General features: G+C 41.3%; 1 protein-coding gene across 1 annotated transcript in view; it reads left to right on the top strand.

Annotated features, from left to right (window-relative positions):
* Window positions 1–11,307, top strand: part of LOC145349087 (E3 ubiquitin-protein ligase RMND5A) — a 45,879-nt gene extending 34,572 nt beyond the window's left edge. Inside the window, exons 5-10 of the mRNA XM_080197457.1 lie at window positions 1,437–1,537; window positions 1,908–2,074; window positions 4,021–4,186; window positions 5,758–5,860; window positions 8,445–8,599; window positions 10,459–11,307. Of these exons, the coding sequence (XP_080053583.1) occupies window positions 1,437–1,537; window positions 1,908–2,074; window positions 4,021–4,186; window positions 5,758–5,860; window positions 8,445–8,599; window positions 10,459–10,522 (756 nt within the window). The 3' untranslated portion in view covers window positions 10,523–11,307. The remainder of the gene's footprint in view (window positions 1–1,436; window positions 1,538–1,907; window positions 2,075–4,020; window positions 4,187–5,757; window positions 5,861–8,444; window positions 8,600–10,458) is intronic.
* The last annotated feature ends 6,860 nt before the right edge of the window (window positions 11,308–18,167 follow it).

Genomic DNA, 18,167 nt, shown 5'->3' with positions numbered 1-18,167 from the left:
AAAGGCCAGTGGAATATTGAACAACCCAGCCAAAGTAATAGAATACAAATATGAGGAATTCAGATACAGTGCTCTAGCCAGACCGAACCTTAACTACAGTGGCCATTTCTGGTTTTTGAGACTCAAGGGAGACCCTCAAACAATGGAAGTAGCGCCGGAGACCTGAGTTAGCGAGACTTAAAGGCAGTGTCTGAGAGGTAATCGAATAAAGGTAAAATATATAGAGAATCTATGGAAACTTATTTTATATTGTGAGAATGGAACAAGTGGTGACCAGTTTGAACCTGTAAAAAGAGCTGATACCAGGAAATTAACGTGGTGATCAATATGTAGAATGGTTATCCAAGTAGAAATTATTTGTGAAGTAATTTGATTATGTAACAAAGGGACTGAGTCTTTTTAAATGTCATCCTTCATCTATAAATGTCTTAGAATTTCCATTAATCAATTTTATTCTTACAAGCTTTATACAAATTGCTTTTGTTTGATTATTGCCAGCCTCCTCCTGTCAACAGGAACCAGACCTGTTCTTTTGAGTGCTCATTTGCAAGATAGTTTAGAAGTATAAAGCTTATTCTGCTTGCAGCAAATATTTATTTTGTAATTATAGAAATAGAGTTTCGGTGGCACAGTATCACAGGGGTTAGTATTGCTGCTTCACAGCTCCAGGAGCCTGGATTCGATTCCTGGCCCGGGTCACTGTCTTTGTGGAATTTGCACATTCTCCTAATGTCTGCATGGGTTTCCTCCCACAATCCAAAGTTGTGTGGGTTAGGTTGATTGGCCATGCTAAAATTGCCCCTTAGATGTCCTGAAATGCATAGATTAGAGGGATTAGCGGGTAAAATATGTCGGAAAATGATGGTAGGGCCTGGCTGGGATTGTAGTTGGTGCAGACTCAATGGGCCAAATGGCCTCTTCCTGCACTGTAGGGTTTCTATGATTCTGTGAATTTTGAATAGCATTTCCAACTGCTGTTGACCTGAGAGTGGTATTGGTTTCCTGTTCCACTAAAATCTGGTTCTCACCACGGGGCATAATAACCAAATTGTTTAATATTTCTGAAAAGCGAGACATGTTGCTGAAGCTTTTCATCATGCACTCATCAGGATAAACTCAAAAGTGCCAAATTTAAATCAGTGGCAACAATATGTACACCAGCAGAAAAGGGTGTTGATTGGTTGGCAGGTCAACTCTGGCTAAGACTTTGCCACAGAGAAGTCAATGGGGAATGTGACTCATTTACACTAGAAGTGATATATGTTTATGCACAGGATCTTGCTCTTTGCCAACGTAAATTCAAGCCTTGTGCCTTTTTTATTCCTCCATATTTTGAGGAAACACTTTCTGAACAAGAAGAAGTTTAGTTGTCTCTTACCCAGAATGATTTGTCAAATTGTACCTGGTATAGAAATGCTGTACTCATTTGTCCTTAGGAGGCTGGCTTGTGCATAGAGGGAAACCAAAAGGAACCTTTTGTAGAACTAAATCGAATCTTGGAGGCACTCAGAGTAAGAGATCTAAGGCCTGCACTAGAGTAAGTTGCAATTTTTGAAATATTATATGTGAATTTGTTTGGCGTCACATAAGACATATCCAGTAAGGAGGGCAGAGTTTCTTCTTTTAAAGAACATTACTGAACCGGATTTTTTTTTTTAACAGCAGTTTGGTAGTTACGTGGTCAGCATTACCGAAGCGGGCTTTTTATATTCCAGATTTTTATTTAATTAACTGAATTTAAATTCTCCAGCTGCCATGTGGGATATAAAGACATGTCTCTGAATCATTATTCCAGGCATCTGGGTCACTAGGCCGATAATGTAACCAGTATGCTACAGTTCCCTTGGTTTATTGTGATTCCTGTCAGAATCTTAATTAACACATTGGTTAATTTATTTTCCTTAAAGATGGGCAGTTGCAAATCGAGAGATGTTGATGGCACAGAACAGCTCCCTAGAGTTCAAGCTACACAGATTATATTTTATAAGTCTGTTAATGGGAGGTACTGAAAATCAAAGGGAAGCACTTCAGTATGCCAAGAACTTCCAGCCATTTGCTTTAAATCACCAGAAGGGTAAGCTGCATTTTAATTTGAAAATGTGTATTGTGGGAGCCCATGTTTCACTATGCGTCATAGATTTTACATTTTTCTGTCAAATTTCAGCACTCCTGTAGACAACTCCACAGATGTCAGTTGCCCCCGATTCATCACCCAAACTAACGTTATTCCACAACAACATGCATTTCATTGTGTATTAACATAGTAAGACATCCCAATGTGTTTCACAAGCATGTGATCAGATAAACTTGACATCGTTGCAAGTAGAGGTATTTGAACAGGTGACTGAAAATTTTGTTAAAGAGATAGGCTTGAAGGAGGAAAAGGCAAGGTAGAAAGGTAGGGAAGTTTAGGGCAGGAATTACTAGGCTTGTACTCATTAGAGTTTAGAAGAATGAGGGGAGATCTCATTGAGACGTATAAGATGATGAATGGGATGGATAGGATAGAGGTGGAGAGACTCTTCCCGCTCAGAAAGGACAGTAGGACTAGGGGGCACAGCCTCAAGATAAAGGGGGGGACGGTTTAGAACGGAGTTGAGGAGGAACTTCTTCACTCAAAGGGTGGTGAATCTCTGGAATTCTCTGCCTGTTGAAGTGGTGGAGGCTACCTTGCTAAATATTTTTAAAACGCGGGTTGATGGGTTTTTGATAAGAGAGGGGATTAAAAGTTATGGGGAGAGGGCGGGAATGTGGAACTGAGCCACGACAGATCAGCCATGATCTTATTGAATGGCGGGGCAGGCTCGAAGGGCTAGATGGCCTACTCCTGCTCCTATTTCTTATGTTCTTATGTTCCAGTGTGTGGCCCAGATCACTAAAGGCACAACTGGCCAGTGGTGTGGTGAATGAAATTAAACATGCAAAAAGGGATAGAAATAGAGGAATACAGTGTTCTCAAAGGGTTGTGGAACTGGAAGAGATTATAGACATGAGCAGAATTTGAACATGGCAGTATGAATTTTCAAGAGATTTTTCACCGTCAAATGGGCTCAAGAGAGAGAGTAAAATTATTCATGCTCAATTTTGTTTTCACCCAGTCTCTCCAAACAATGCAGTTCCTGGATGGCACAGTGGTTAGCACTGCCGCCTCACAGCGCCATGGACTCAGGTTCAATTCTAGCCTTGGGTGACTACCAGTGTGGACTTTGCACATTCTCCCCCTGTCTGCATGGGTGTTCCAGTTCCTCCCACAATCCAAAGATGTGCAGGTTAGGTGAATTGACCGTGCTAAATTTCCCCTCAGTGTCCAAAGATGTGTAGGTTAGGGAGATTACTGGGATCAAAATGTGCAGTTCTGAGACAGGGCTGTCAGGGAGTTAGTGCAGACTGGATGGGGTGAATGGCCCCCTGCACTGTGGAGATTGTGTGATTCTTTGGGATCTCCTAACCAGCAGGCATTGTTGCTAATTTTATCTTCCCTATGTTAAAGCATTAAGGAAAATCACAGCTCCCTTTATCATTGCACTTCTTAGAGTCAATTAATATAGCACAAAGTTGAGACTTACCTGATCAGTATGTTTCACCTTACCCACTGTAGAAACTGAATCAACAAAGAAAAGACACCTGACACTGTAGATTAAAATTATGTATTTTCTGTTGGGATATATTAATTGCCAATTCAAGTTTTTGAAAATCGCAGTGCATTGGCCCTCAGTGATTGATAGGAGAAGAAAATGACCATTTTACAGCTGTGAGTACAGAAAATAAAAAAGGATGGTAAATCTATACCTACATATAGAAATGTATAATTTATTACATGAGTATTTTTCTTTGTATTTAATTTTCATGTAAAAAGTAGAGTGCTATAAATGTTGAATGGGGAGATAAACAGAATCGAAGTGAACACACATTTATCATAAAGCTGGTCCATTTTAAGATTGCAAGAGTAATTTTGGTTTTGAAGATTGATGTGCACTTACTTTAGTTCAGATATGTACTCTGACTTTTGTTTCTTTGCAGACATCCAGGTGCTAATGGGAAGCCTTGTTTACTTGAGACAGGGAATAGCAAACTCGCCATATATGCATCTGTTAGATTCTAACCAGTGGGCTGATATCTGTGATATCTTCACCAGGGATGCCTGCTCTCTCCTTGGTCTATCAGTTGAATCACCACTGAGTGTCAGGTATGAGTAAATATTGCTAGATCTGATTACTCTGTTGTATTTTCTGAGGCATCATACAGGAACTAAGCCGACATTACCCAAACTCATTTTGTCTTTTACACCCAGTAGGCAAAGACTCTTAAGTCCAGTCTAGACCAGATTTGATCCCAGGTTCCAAAGCCAAAATACCAGTATACAAATCATTTGAGTGCACCTGTCTTGTATACTTTTAATAAAGGTCATGTTAAAGCTCAATGAATAAATTAGCATGTTCTTAGGCCCCAAATAATACTATCATTTGTGCTTTCGGTACATTTTTTGCAGTGCCCCGTAGTTAGTAAAAGTTTTGAAATTTCAAAATGTGCTTTATCAGCAATGCAGATTCATGGACTAAAAAGACTAGCACAGAATAAGGGAATCAAGTGGGTTGTCTCTATGCTGTATGTTCTATGTAATTCTGCATCATCATTTCAGAGATTGATCCTGATGCAGTGTTGCATACTCACAGAATCATAGAATCCATATAGTGCAGAAGAGTCCACAGTCTGTACTGATTCTTGGACAGAGTATCTTATTCAGGCCCCTTCCACCTACTTATCCCTGTAATGCCACAGATTTACCATGGCTAATTCACCCAACCTACACTTCTTGGGACACTAAGGGACAATTTAGCATGGCCAATCCATCCAACCCACACAACTTCGGACTGTGGGTGGAAGCCAGAGCACCCAAAGGAAACCTTTGCAGACACAGGAGGAACGTGCAAACTCCACACAGTTACCCAAGGCTGGAATTGAACCTGGGTCCCTGGTGCTGTGAGGCAGCTATGCTAACTCTGCTGGTGAACATTTTTATTCACTTGATGGCAGTGTTGTGCCACTTCAAATTCATATGTGTCAATCACATTTCTTAACTAGTCCTTTCCTAATCTTCTTGGCCCTGTATCAGGAGGCACAAACGAAGGCTTGGTGACTTCGAGAATAAATTTCTGTTCTGTTCTGTTTTGTTTGGAAGGAGAAAACATTTATGATTTTCTTTTATTTTTCTTAACTGGAAAAATAACATCTCAATTATATGATCATTAGAGCTTAATTTGCTATACATAGTTCGCTCTTAACCTCTATGAACTATGTATGGCAAATTACGCTCTAATGATCATATAATTGAGATGTTATTTTTCGAGTTAAGAAAAATAAAAGAAAATCATAGATGTTCTCCCCTTCCAAACAAAACAGAGAACAGAAATTCCAATTCTCAAATTAGTTAAGTGTGAAAATTTATTCTTGCATTCACCAAGCCTTCGTAACCTCTGCATGGTAGTTTCACATCCTCATGGGTTATGCATTATTTCAACATCTTTCCATAAACCCTTCGAGATTGCTGAATCATCTCTCCAAACACTTTTCAGATTGGACTTTATGCTGCAAAAGTGAAACATGTGTCATGGCTATGCTTTCTAATTCCATGCATCTTTTGATCACAAGAACTATCTATTTAAGAACTTGTTGACAGTAAGCTATATACCATGTTTGAACTGTTTCATAATAAATTATATATAATGTATATATGTCTATTAAGAATTATTTATTCAGTTTTTCAGCAGGGTGTATTGCACTGCCAGCCCTCATTAATATTAAGGCAGTTATCGAGCAGAGACAATGCACTGGAGTATGGAATCAGAAGGATGAGTTGCCAGTAAGTGCATCTTAATGTTTATATTCAGATTATACTGAAAGTCATGATAAACACAGACTTGTGGCAGAGTTCAGACCTTTAGCATATGCTTGTGTTTGATTACTCTTGAAGATGCTTAAAAATATGATGGAGATACATTAAAGTGAGTTGTGTGGGGGGAGGCAGGAAAATCATTTGCGTTTCTTTGTACCCCTATTTCAGGCCATGAACAGCTTAAACAAAAAGTGTTAGCATTCTGGTATCATTCAATATATACTAGAAATGAAGGAAAGTTTTGTGTATTGCTTTGAGTTTTCATTTTAAAGCCTGTTCCAGTGGTGAAAGAATCTAAAGACATAGGATGCATCACAGACTGAATCTCTAAGGCCACAGTCTAAGTATTTTCTGAGATTTTGTCCTCAGAAGCCACCACCAGAGATTGTCTTAACTCCGAACTGAGCATATTTTTAAACATGTTGGTGTTCCTTAAGAGATGGCTCTTCCCATCCAAGATGCATTGTTGCTGGTGGCAAAATTTAAAGTTTATTAATTAGGGTCATAAGTAGGCTTACATTAACACTGCAATGAAGTCACTGAAAATCCCCTAGTTGCCACACTCTGGTGCCTGTTTGGGTACACTGAGGGAGAATTTAGCATGGCTAATCCACCTAACCAGCACATCTTTTGGACTGTGGGAGGAAACTCGCACGGAAATAGGGAGAATGTGCAGACTCTGCACAGACACTGACCCAAGCTGGGAATCGAGCTTGGATCCCTGGTGCTGTGAGGCAGCAGTGCTAACCACTGTGCCATCATGCCACCCTGTACAAATGGTGTTCAGAGTTCTGGTTAGTGCAGGCAGCATTTTATTTTAGCTGAGCACTGATCCATCCATGCAGTTCAGAAATATTTTTTTAAATTATTGGTCTATATAGACATTCCCACAATATCAAAGAAGGAACATGGTGAGAAAATTTGAGCAATGAAAGAGTTCAAAGCTTTAAAAAAAGGCTAAGAGGTAGTGTATAACTTTTACAAGGCAACAAAGTACAGCAATTTTGGGTGACTCATTATAGGAAGGATATAAAAGCAACAGAAGGATGCAGCTTAGAGTCACTAAGATCTGATCCAAAACCTTTCGAAAGCCACCTCGCTTTATTGGTTGTGCCAGGTAGTAGGTATGGGACAACTCAATATGGTCCATTATTGGAAAAATACAGCCTCCTATTCAGCTCTTGTTTGACATTAAGTTGACAATCTTAAACAGGGTCTATGAAGATGGCTGCAGTGAAAAATGGAGATGATAACTTTTCTCATTGTTATTGTTTTAAACGATTTCACATCAAGTGACAGAGAAGTGCAGCAATGCAAGTTCAGCAGTTGAAGCAGAAATGAAAACTCTCAATAGTGTAATTTGTCATTAGACAAGTAATCCAGAGTTTCGGGGTAGTACACTGTGGACCTAGGTTCGAGTCCCACACTGCAGATGGTGAAATTTAATTGAGTAAAAAACTGAAATTGAATGGCTAGTGATGACCATGAAATCCATTGTTGATTATCGTAAAAACCCATCAGATTCACCAGTATCCTTTAGGGAAGGACTACATGTGACTCCTGATCCACAGCAATGAGGTTGACTGTTAAATGCCCTCTGAAATGGACTAGCAAGCCAATCAGCTTATGGGCAATTAGGGATGAGTAACAAGTTCTGGTCCAGCCAGCAATCCCATGAATAGAAAATAAACTAGTAGTTTCAATCCTGACAGTCAGCTGCAGATGCACGGTAATACTGGTGTTTTGAAGCTTGGTAGCATAGAAGTACTTGTTAAGCATTCTTGTCGTGATGTTCCTATTGGGAGCATTTTCAAGATACAATTGGATGTTTCCCATTGCAAGCTAACATTGTATACATCTTGTAACTGGAGATAGCTTCAGAATCTCAATACACTATCTGAATTCACAACTAGTATATATAAGACAGTATGTTATACGTAGCATAATTGCACCCTTAAAACATAGTGCAAGATATGAAAAACCTAAAATTGAGATTTGAGATTGTCATTAGATATAAAGTAGAAAAGGGCTCGGCAGCTGTCTATATTGTACTATTGCCTGAAGTAAGGGAGCTTTCCTAGGGTTCACCAACTTGGAAATTGAGGGAAAAAGATACTCTTGCCTCTTGTTAATATGGTGCAAATTATAAATATTGTTGTTTTTTAAAAAAAGCTTGGATACACCAAATTATATTTACATGTTAATGTTATATTGGTCTTCAGATTGCCTATTCTTTATCTGCTTTCACTGATTTCCTGTTTGCAACAGACTGTAAGATTCTCATCCTTGTGTCAAGTTGCCCCATGGTCTCTGATCCTCTTTGGCTGCGCTCTCCCCTCAGACACTGATCCAGTTCCAAAAATTCTTCTGCCTGGCCATCTTTGTTTTTGCTCTTAAGTCTTATTAAAATTCTCTTTGGCTGCGCTTTTGCTCCCCAATTAAATCCACTCCACCCCACCGGCTTGCTTGGTTCTTACCGTTTCTGAAACTTTGCTCCCTTGCGAAGAGTGCCATAATAGTGAATCTTATTTTGCTGCTCATTGTTTTCTAGATTGAAGTAGATCTTGGTAAAAAGTGTTGGTACCACTCGATATTTGCCTGCCCAATTCTTCGACAACAGACTACGGAATCTAATCCACCAATGAAACTTGTCTGTGGCCACATAATCTCACGAGATGCTCTGAACAAAATGATCAATGGAAGCAAGTAAGTGTTGTCTCCCAAATTTGCTTGTATGTTTCTGTTTAATGTTTACAGTTATTGAGCACCCAGGCAGAATAATTAAAGATAACCTTTGCTCAATGTTTTCATAATTTCTTCAGTAGGAAACGAGTTCCTCATTCAGGTGCTTATGTGTTCTGACATTTAATTAGATCATGGTTGATCTGTATCACTACTTATCAGGTGTTATCCACAATGCTTGATGGTGTTATCCACAAATTATCCACAAATATTGCCTCGGTACTACAGATTTCCAGAGGATGCAAAATAGAAGCAGGAGTAGGCCACTATGGCCCATCAAGCATGCTCCACCACTCAGTATCTTCATTTTGCCACTCGCTGCTGACATCCCTTGATTCCCTGAGAGACCAAAGACCTGTCTATCCCAATCTTAAATATATTCAATGATGAAGCATCCACAACTCTCTGGGGGTAAAGGATTCCAAAGACTCCCAGTCCTTTGAGAGAAGAAATTTCTCCTCCTCTCAGTCCAGAATGCTTGCCTCTTATTCTGAGACTGTACACCATGCCCCCGTGATTCTCCAGCCAGGGGGAACTATGTCTTCGTGTCCACCCTGTCAGTCCCCTTCAGAATTTTGTATGCTTCAATAAGATGACCTCACATTCTTCTGAACTCAAATTTTTCAGTACAGTGCCCAAAGATAAAAGTGAACTCTGAACGCACTTGCAAACAGCACCTGTGTTGATTTCTGAAAAAAAAATCAGCATTGCAGGGAATGCTGACTGAATCGAGAGATGTGAGCAACTCTATTGCTACCTCTCTGTCTAAAATGGATCTGAACCCAAGAATTGGGTGTGCATTAGCTATGGCTTAGTTTCAATGATTGGCATAAAGTTAACAACCAGAATGTGTAAGGAACACAAAAATGTATTTGTGCGGTCTTGAGGTAAAAACTCAAATAAATTGCACTGGTTTTTTCAGTGGGAGTTTCAAAGTGAATCTTTCACTCTGTGCATGAAGATTGCCTCAGCATAAATCACTCCAGAATTCAGGGAGTGGGGCCTATTCCCACAGGAGAGGCTGGCAGCATAGCGCTGAGCGGACCACTGCACGTGCACCAATCTGTCAGCGCCGAAATCGGTCCATGCACAGTGGCACCTGCCTGCTAGCCAGCTCGATTGCTGGCCCTCCCCAACATGTCCAGGCCAGTTCCGAACCCCTCTCTAGCCCACCTCAATCTCCCTTCTCGAACCATCTTGATGCCTAATGGGCAGTCCCGATCATGGGCCTCCCTCCCCCACCAATCGAATCAGTACCCCACCACCTGCACCAATTCCCCCACCCCTTGACCTGGCCCCTGGTACTGCCTGATGCCCACTGGGCAGTGCCAAGATACCCGTGGAACTACCAAGATGGCAATATCCCAGCATCTGACCCTTGTGGGGGGGTTAATGCCTCGATTGCTTCCCCCTTCACTCCAGTGGGGTCGGGCTGCCAGTTCCCCTTAAGTGGTGAACCATATAGTAAAGAGTGAACCGCTCTGGCATGGGGGAAGAGGCTAGCAGTCCTGGAGATTTCAGTCCAGAGTCTGCTAATAAGATTTAAATCATATTCAAATTACCTGCTGCATATGTTAGGCAGCTCTGTGCCGGAAATCTGGCGCTGGGAGATGTGCGATGGTCAAGACACCCAGCACGAATCTTGCGAATCGACAGCTACTAAGAGTCTCCTGGCCCGCTGCACTAAAAAAGCAGCGCAGTGGGATGGGAGAATTCCCTCTCTCCCACATGTTTGGTACGGTTATCATAAATTATCTTTTTTCCTGAGATTGTTTTTGCTGTGACTTTTCAACTGACCATTCATGTTTTTCTTTGCTTCCTAGGTTAAAATGCCCATATTGTCCAATGGAGCAGGCACCAGCAGATGCGAAACAGATCTTCTTTTGAAGATTGTTGTGACCTGGGGAGTGGTTTAAAGAATTTTGAGCAGTGCTGCAGCAATTCATTGTTCGAGTGGACTAATGCTAAGTTGTAGAATGATGTGTACATGCCGATGTGTATTTGGGATGAACTAAAGAGGAAATCTACTGGATATAAATTGGTTGCAATAGGGCTTTGGAACTCAGCTTGGTCTTGGTATCTGATCAAGTGAGTACACCAGCACTCACCATTTCATGCAGTTATTTTATATTGAGACAATACTAGCAGTGCATTTTTTAAACTTAAAATATATGTAATCACCCATGAACAACCATTTCATATGATTCCTCATAGTATCATTGTCATTTCATGGGTTAAATTTGATTTTTTTAAAGTTCAGTGTGATCTTCATTCTTTGAAAAAAAAATAGAAAAATTGAATGTATGAGTAGATAATAACTACTGGTAATGTTTGCATACCTTTCTATGTTGGTTTGATTGAGGTAGCTTTGATATATTTTCATGTAATTTCTTTCCTGACACAATTTGACACAGGCTCAAATATTGAGTGTGCATATATTAAGCCCCCCCGGGGGTTGATTATTTAAATTTACTGTAAATTTAAACAGCATTTGCATTGAAAGTGGGCTAACAAAGTATTGGCATGGGGGAAGGCAACAATGCATGAAGGATAGACTTGTATAATTTTGCTTCATGTAGATAATTTAGTTAGTTGTATGGTACCATGTCCAATACATAACTACAACCTGAAATATAAAACTGAAAAATCTTATTAAACAGTTGTATACCAAGCATTTGTGTATATTGTCACTGTTTAAGGTGTGCGCTATCATTGCAGGAAGTGTTCTGTTGAAGAATGGGCTAGTTTGTTATCGTGTGGACGGTGAAATTTTGTAACTGTTTTTGATTATATTCTCTGCTTTACTATCTGATTTAATTTAATGTTAAAGTCTGCACATTGGAAAGGAATTCTGAAATACTTAACTGACATCTTGATCACATTTGTGAACAATGTTGACATTTAATTAGTTTTCTCCCACTCTAGGTTCCTCGTAGTTGCAAGTTGCAAGTCACCTAGCGAGGGGGATTGAATATAAAAGTAGGGAGATCTTGCTGCGGCTGTATAGGGCATTGGTGAGGCCGCAGCTGGAGTACTGTGTGCAGTTTTGGTCGCCGTACTTACGCAAGGATATTTTGGCCTTGGAGGGAGTGCAGAGGAGGTTTACTAGGCTGATACCGGAGTTGAGGGGGTTGAGCTATGAAGAGAGGCTGAATAAACTAGGCTTGTACTCGTTAGAGTTTAGAAGAATGAGGGGAGATCTCATTGAGACATATAAGATGATGAATGGGATGAATAGGATAGAGGAGGAGAGACTCTTGCCGCTCAGAAAGGACAGTAGGACTAGGGGGCACAGCCTCAAGATAAAGGGGGGCGGTTTAGAACGGAGTTGAGGAGGAACTTCTTCACTCAAAGGGTGGTGAATCTCTGGAATTCTCTGCCCGTTGAAGTGGTGGAGGCTGCCTCGCTAAATATTTTTTAAGACGCGGGTTGATGGGTTTTTGATAAGTGAGGGGATTAAGGGTTATGGGGAGAGGGCGGGAATGTGGAACTGAGCCACGACAGATCAGCCATGATCTTATTGAATGGCGGGGCAGGCTCGAAGGGCTAGATGGCCTACTCCTGCTCCTATTTCTCATGTTCTTATGTACATGGTACTATTAATAGGGGGCCTATAGATTACTGCCATCAGGGGCTTCTTTGCTTTCCTACCTTGCACAAATGAAGATGGTTGTTGGAGGTTGAACATCTCAGTTCTGGGTTCCTCACGCTTGAATCCTAGGCCCAACCATCTTCAGCTATTTCCATTGTAAGATCAGAAGTTCGAATGTTTGCTGCTGTCTACGCAACATTCAGCACCATTTGTGACACCTTAGAAACAGTTAGAGTCCAAATACAACAAGGTCTGTACAATATCTAGGCTTGATCTGATAATTGGTAAATGTCACATAGGTGGTGGACAATACCATCTGCCAATAAGAGAGAATCTAACCATTGACATTCAATGTCAATGCCATCACTGAATCCCCTACTATTGACATCCTAGGGCGTACCATTGAGCTGAAACTGAATTGGCCTAGGCCTATAAGCACTGTGACTACAAAAGCAGATCAGGTGCTAGGAATCCTGTGACAACTAGCACATTTCCTGATTCCCCAAAGTCTGTCCACCATCTACAAGTGCAGTTCCAAAAACACTGAAGTGCAACACCATGCACAACAAAGCTTGATCCACAGCATTCACTCCCTCCACCACTGACGGACATTGGAAGCCATATGCACCATCTACACGAACTCACCATTGCTCTGTGGACAGCACCATACCATCTCGAAGGACAAGGGCAGCAGACATCTGCAAACATCGCAATCTATAAGTTCCCCTTCAAGCCACTCAGCATCCTGGTTTTGAAACGTATTGCTGTTCCTTCACTTTTGCTGGGTCAGAATCCTGGAGTTTCTTCCCGAACAGTGTACCCCCACCTTGTGCAGTTCAAGAAGACAGCTGACTACAACCTTCTCAAGGGCAATAAGCATTGGCCTAGATAGCAATGCCCACCTGCTATGAATGAATTAACAGAGTGTCCATATATTCATCCGCCTGTGGAAGTCAGATCAGTTTCAGGATCGCTGACTCCCCAACCTCAGATTCCTAGCAGTCAGTAAACAATACAATGCTAAGCAAGGAAAATATATGTGGCCTTGACTCCCAGGTGACGTCTCAGACTCAGGGCACTGTTGTTTTCTTTGCTCTCTGGGGCATTCAGATTCAGCTCAGACGTTTATCTCTTGAGTTCTCACATGGCAGCCTGCTTGCTTTCATGTTTTGTAGATTTCTGCTGAAATTCTACCTTTTTGACATGTGGTACCTTTCAAAACCTTCACCGTCAGTCACTGAAGGCCCAAATCACAATTCCTCATCAAATCACTACTCAGCTGTTTTTAGACAGGGCGTATTGCAAGCAGGAATAAAATAATTTAGCTTTGGATATAGTGTAGCAATGAAATTAAAGCTTACTGTAAGACATAATACTTAAGCTTTTGTTAATTTGCAAGTAAACCTGCTGTAAGGATTTCCTAGGATTGTTACACCGCAATCTAAATGGTGGAGCAAGCTCGAACGGCTTTATGGCCTACTCCTGTTCCTATACTGGGTAAAATTTAAAGTTTACTTATTAATGTCACAAGTAGGTTGTGTTAACACTGCAATGAAGTTCCTGTGAAAATCCTCTAATTGTCACACTCTGGTGCCTTTGGGGAGAATTTAGCATAGCCAATGCACCTAACTAGCATGTCTTTCGGACTGTGGGCAGAAACCGGACCACCTGAAGGAAACCCATGCAGGCATGGGGAGAACATGCAGACTCCACACAGACAGTGACCCAAGTTGGAAATCAAACCCAAGTCCCTGGCACTGTGAGGCAGCAGTGCTAGCCACTGTGCCACCATGCCACCGTCTGTAATCTGTTTTAATGGTAATAGAGTCATAGAGGTTTACAGAATGGAAACAGGCCCTTCAGTCCAACTTGTCCATGCTGCCCCTTTTTCTAACCCCTAAGGTAGTCCCAATTGCCTTCATTTGGCCCATATCTCTCTATACCCATCTTACCCATGTACCTGTCTAAATGCTTTTTAAAAGACAGCATTGTACCCATGTCTACTACTACCTCTGGTAACCTGTTCCAGACATTCACCACCCTTTGAAAAATTGCCCCTCTGGACCCTTTTGTAACTCTCCCCTCTCACCTTAAACCGATGCCTTCTCGTTTTAGATTCCCCCACGTTTAGGAAATGATATTGACTAGCTGATCTTTGCCCCTCATTATTTTGACCTCTATAAGATCACCCCTTAAGCCTCCTATACTCCAGAGAAAAAAGTCCCAGTCTATCCAGCCTCTCCTTATAACTCAAACCATCAAGTCCTGGTAGCATCCCAGTAAATCTTTACTGCACTCCTTCTAGTTTGATAATATCCTGTCTATAATAGGGTGACCAAAACTGTACACAGTATTCCAAGTATGGCCTTACCAATGTCTTGTACAACTTCAACAACACATCCGAACTCCTGTATTCAATATTCTGACCAATGAAACCAAGCATGCCAAATGCCTTCTCCACTCTGTCCACCTGTGCCTCTACTTTGAAGGAGCTATGAATCTGTACCCCAAGATCTCTTTGTTTTATAACTCTCCCCAATGCCCCACATTAACCAAGTAAATCCTACCCTCGTTCGATCGACCAGAATGCATCTCCTTGCATTTATCTAAATTAAACTCTGTCCGCCATTCATCAGTCCACTGGCCCAATTGATCAAAATCCCATTGCAATCCTAGATAATCTTCTTCACTGACCATTATGCCACCAATCTAGGTGTCATCTGCAAATGTAACAAGCCATGACTACTAAATTCACATCTAAATTATTAATATAAATGACAAATAATAGAAGTTCGTTAGTGTAGGGATATATATTGGGTCTGGACCTTGGGGAGAACTTTCCTGTTTGAAATTATACAGTTGGATATTTTGTTTAGCCATGTTGCCATCTCCTGTCAGGACCCACTCATTTTATTTTCCCTGGATGCAGTGACATGCTCCTTTTTCTCTATTGTGAAAAGCAGCTACTTACTTCCATCTCTCCTTCTCCTGTCTATTTCTCACATTTCTTATTTTCCAATTGATTTATTCTTTGATTTTTCACAGGAATAGATATGTTTTTATGGTATTGCTTCCTCAATTTATCTTGGAAGCATGGAAAATAAGAAAATGACAATTGAAGGGATGGTGAGAGGTTTTCCACCATGGTAGGCAAATTGCAAACTAGAAATGAAAGCAGAAAGTGCTGCCAGTACACAGTAGATGTGTTAACGTTCACAATTCATTAGTTATTGTGGTTTTTGAAGTCAGTCATTTAGTTCCTCTAGGTAGTGCCCTAGGCCCAACCATCTTTAGTTGCTTTATTCATGACCTTCCATCATGAGGTCAGGAGTGGGAATGTTCGCTCATGCATGCATGCACAATGTTTGGCACCATTTGTGATTCCTCAGATACCGAAGCAGTCTGCATTCATATGGAGTGAGACCTGGACAACATTAACATTCAGATTGATAAGTGGCAAGTAACATTTATTGTGACAAGTGGTGTTCCTCAGGGATCAGTGCTGGGACCTTTGCTGTTTGTAATATATATAAATTATTTGGAGGAAAATGTAACTGGTTTGATTAGTAAGTTTGCAGACGACACAAATCTTGATGGTTTGCGGATAGTGATGAAGACTATCAGAGGATACAGCACGATATAGATCAGTTGGAGACTTGGGCGGAGAGATGGCAGATAGAGTTTAATCCGGACAAGTGTGAGGTAATGCATTTTGGAAGATCTAATACAGATAGGAAATGTACAGTAAATGGCAGAACCCTTAAGAGTATTGATAGGCAACGGGCTCTGGGTGTACAGCTACACAGGTCACTGAAAGTGGCAATGCAGGTGGAGAAGGATATGGTCCCCGGAAGGGTAGGGGGTTTAGTTAAATCGGGCAGCATGGCCGGTGCAGGCGTGGAGGGCTGAAGAGCCTGTTTCTGTGCTGTAATTTTCTTTGTTTTTTGCTCTTATTTACAAGTTCCAGGCAATGACAGTCTCCAGTGAGAGAAAATCTAACCAAAAGCGAAATACTTCAGTTGCTGAAAATCTAAAACAAAAACAGAAAACAGTGCAAATATTCAGCAGCCATTCATCAGCCGGGGCATTGAGTTTAAAAATTGCCAAGTCATGTTGCAGCTTTATAGAACCTTAGTTAGGCTGCACTTGGAATATAGTGTTCAATTCTGGTTGCCACACTACCAGAAGGATGAGGAGCTTTGGAGAGAGTACAGAAAAGATTTACCATAATGTTGCTTGGTATGGAGGGCATTAGCTATGAGGAGAGATTGGAGAAACATGGTTTTTTTCTCACTGGAGTGACAGAGGTTGAGGGGAGACCTGAGAGAACTCTACAAGATTATGAGAGGCATGGACAGAGTGGGTAGTCAGAAGCTTTTTCCCAGGGTGGAAGAGTCAACTACTAGGGGGCATAGGTTTAAGGTGCGAGGGGCAAGGTTTAAAGGTGATGTATGAGGCAGATTTTTTTACACAGAGAGTAGTGGGTGCCTGGAGCTCATTTGCCAGGGGAGGTAATGGAAGCGAATATGGTAGTGACTTTTAAGGGGCGTCTTGACAAGTATATGAATAGGATGGGAATGGAGGGATATGGTCTCCGGAAGGGTAGGGGGTTTTAGTTAAATCGAGCAGCATGGCCGGTGCAGGCGTGGAGGGCTGAAGAGCCTGTTTCTGAGCTGTAATTTTCTTTGTTTTTTGCTCTTATTTGCAAGTTCCAGGCAATGATAGTCTCCAGTGAGAGAAAATCTAACCAAAAGCGAAATACTTCAGTTGCTGAAAATCTGAAACAAAAACAGAAAACAGTGCAAATATTTAGCAGCCATGGTAACATTAATGAAGAGAAAGAGAGAGAGAGAGACAGTTAAAGTTAAACGTTGTGACCTTTTATCAGAAACCAATTAGAACCTAACAACTTGTTTCGGGGATGGTGGGACTGTCTTATGACAAGAGATTGGGTAAACTGAGCCTGTATTTTCCAAAATAAGAAGTTAACTCATTGAAAACCACAAATGCTTAAAGAAATAGACAGTGTAGATGGAGGTAAGATGTTTCCCTTGGTTGGGGAATCTGGAATCAGCACAATTTCAAAATAAGGGGAATGTCAATTATGGCTGAGATGAGGAGAAATTTCTTTGCACAGAGGATTCTCTACCCAGCGGGTTGTGGAAACAGTCATTTAGTATGTTTAAGGTAGAGATTGATAGATTTCTAACTGACAATAACAAAGAATTATGGGGATGGCATGTGTAAAATACACAGAAGTGATTGTATTGAATGGTGTAGCATGCTTGATGGGTTGAATGGCCTACTCCTGCTCCCATGTTCCTGTATTCCCCACATTCAGTGACATTACATAAGAACATAAGAAATAGGACATAAGAAATAGGAGCAGGAGTAGGCCATCTAGCCTTTCGAGCCTGCCCCGCCATTCAATAAGATCATGGCTGATCTGTCGTGGCTCAGTTCCACTTTCCCGCCCTCTCCCCATAACCCTTAATCCCCTCTCTTATCAAAAACCCATCAACCCGCGTCTTAAAAATATTTAGCGAGGCAGCCTCCACCACTTCAACGGGCAGAGAATTCCAGAGATTCACCACCCTTTGAGTGAAGAAGTTCCTCCTCAACTCCGTTCTAAACCGCTCCCCCCTTTATCTTGAGGCTGTGCCCCCTAGTCCTACTGTCTTTTTTGAGTGGGAGTCTCTCCACCTCTATCCTATCCATCCCATTCATCATCTTATACGTCTCAATGAGATCTCCCCTCATTCTTCTAAACTCTAACGAGTACAAGCCTAGTTTATTCAGCCTCTCCTCATAGCTCAACCCCCTCAACTCCGGTATCAGCCTAGTAAACCCCCTCTGCACTCCCTCCAAGGCCAAAATATCTTTGCGCAGGTGCAGCGCCCAAAACTGCACACAGTACTCCAGCTGCGGCCTCACCAATGC

This window comes from Carcharhinus amblyrhynchos, chromosome 1 (genome assembly GCF_965287045.1).
Source record: "Carcharhinus amblyrhynchos chromosome 1, sCarAmb.v2.hapA, whole genome shotgun sequence".
Taxonomy (NCBI): Eukaryota; Metazoa; Chordata; class Chondrichthyes; order Carcharhiniformes; family Carcharhinidae; genus Carcharhinus; species Carcharhinus amblyrhynchos.
Note: the sequence above shows the minus strand (reverse complement) of the source record. Positions and strands in the feature narration are given on the sequence as shown.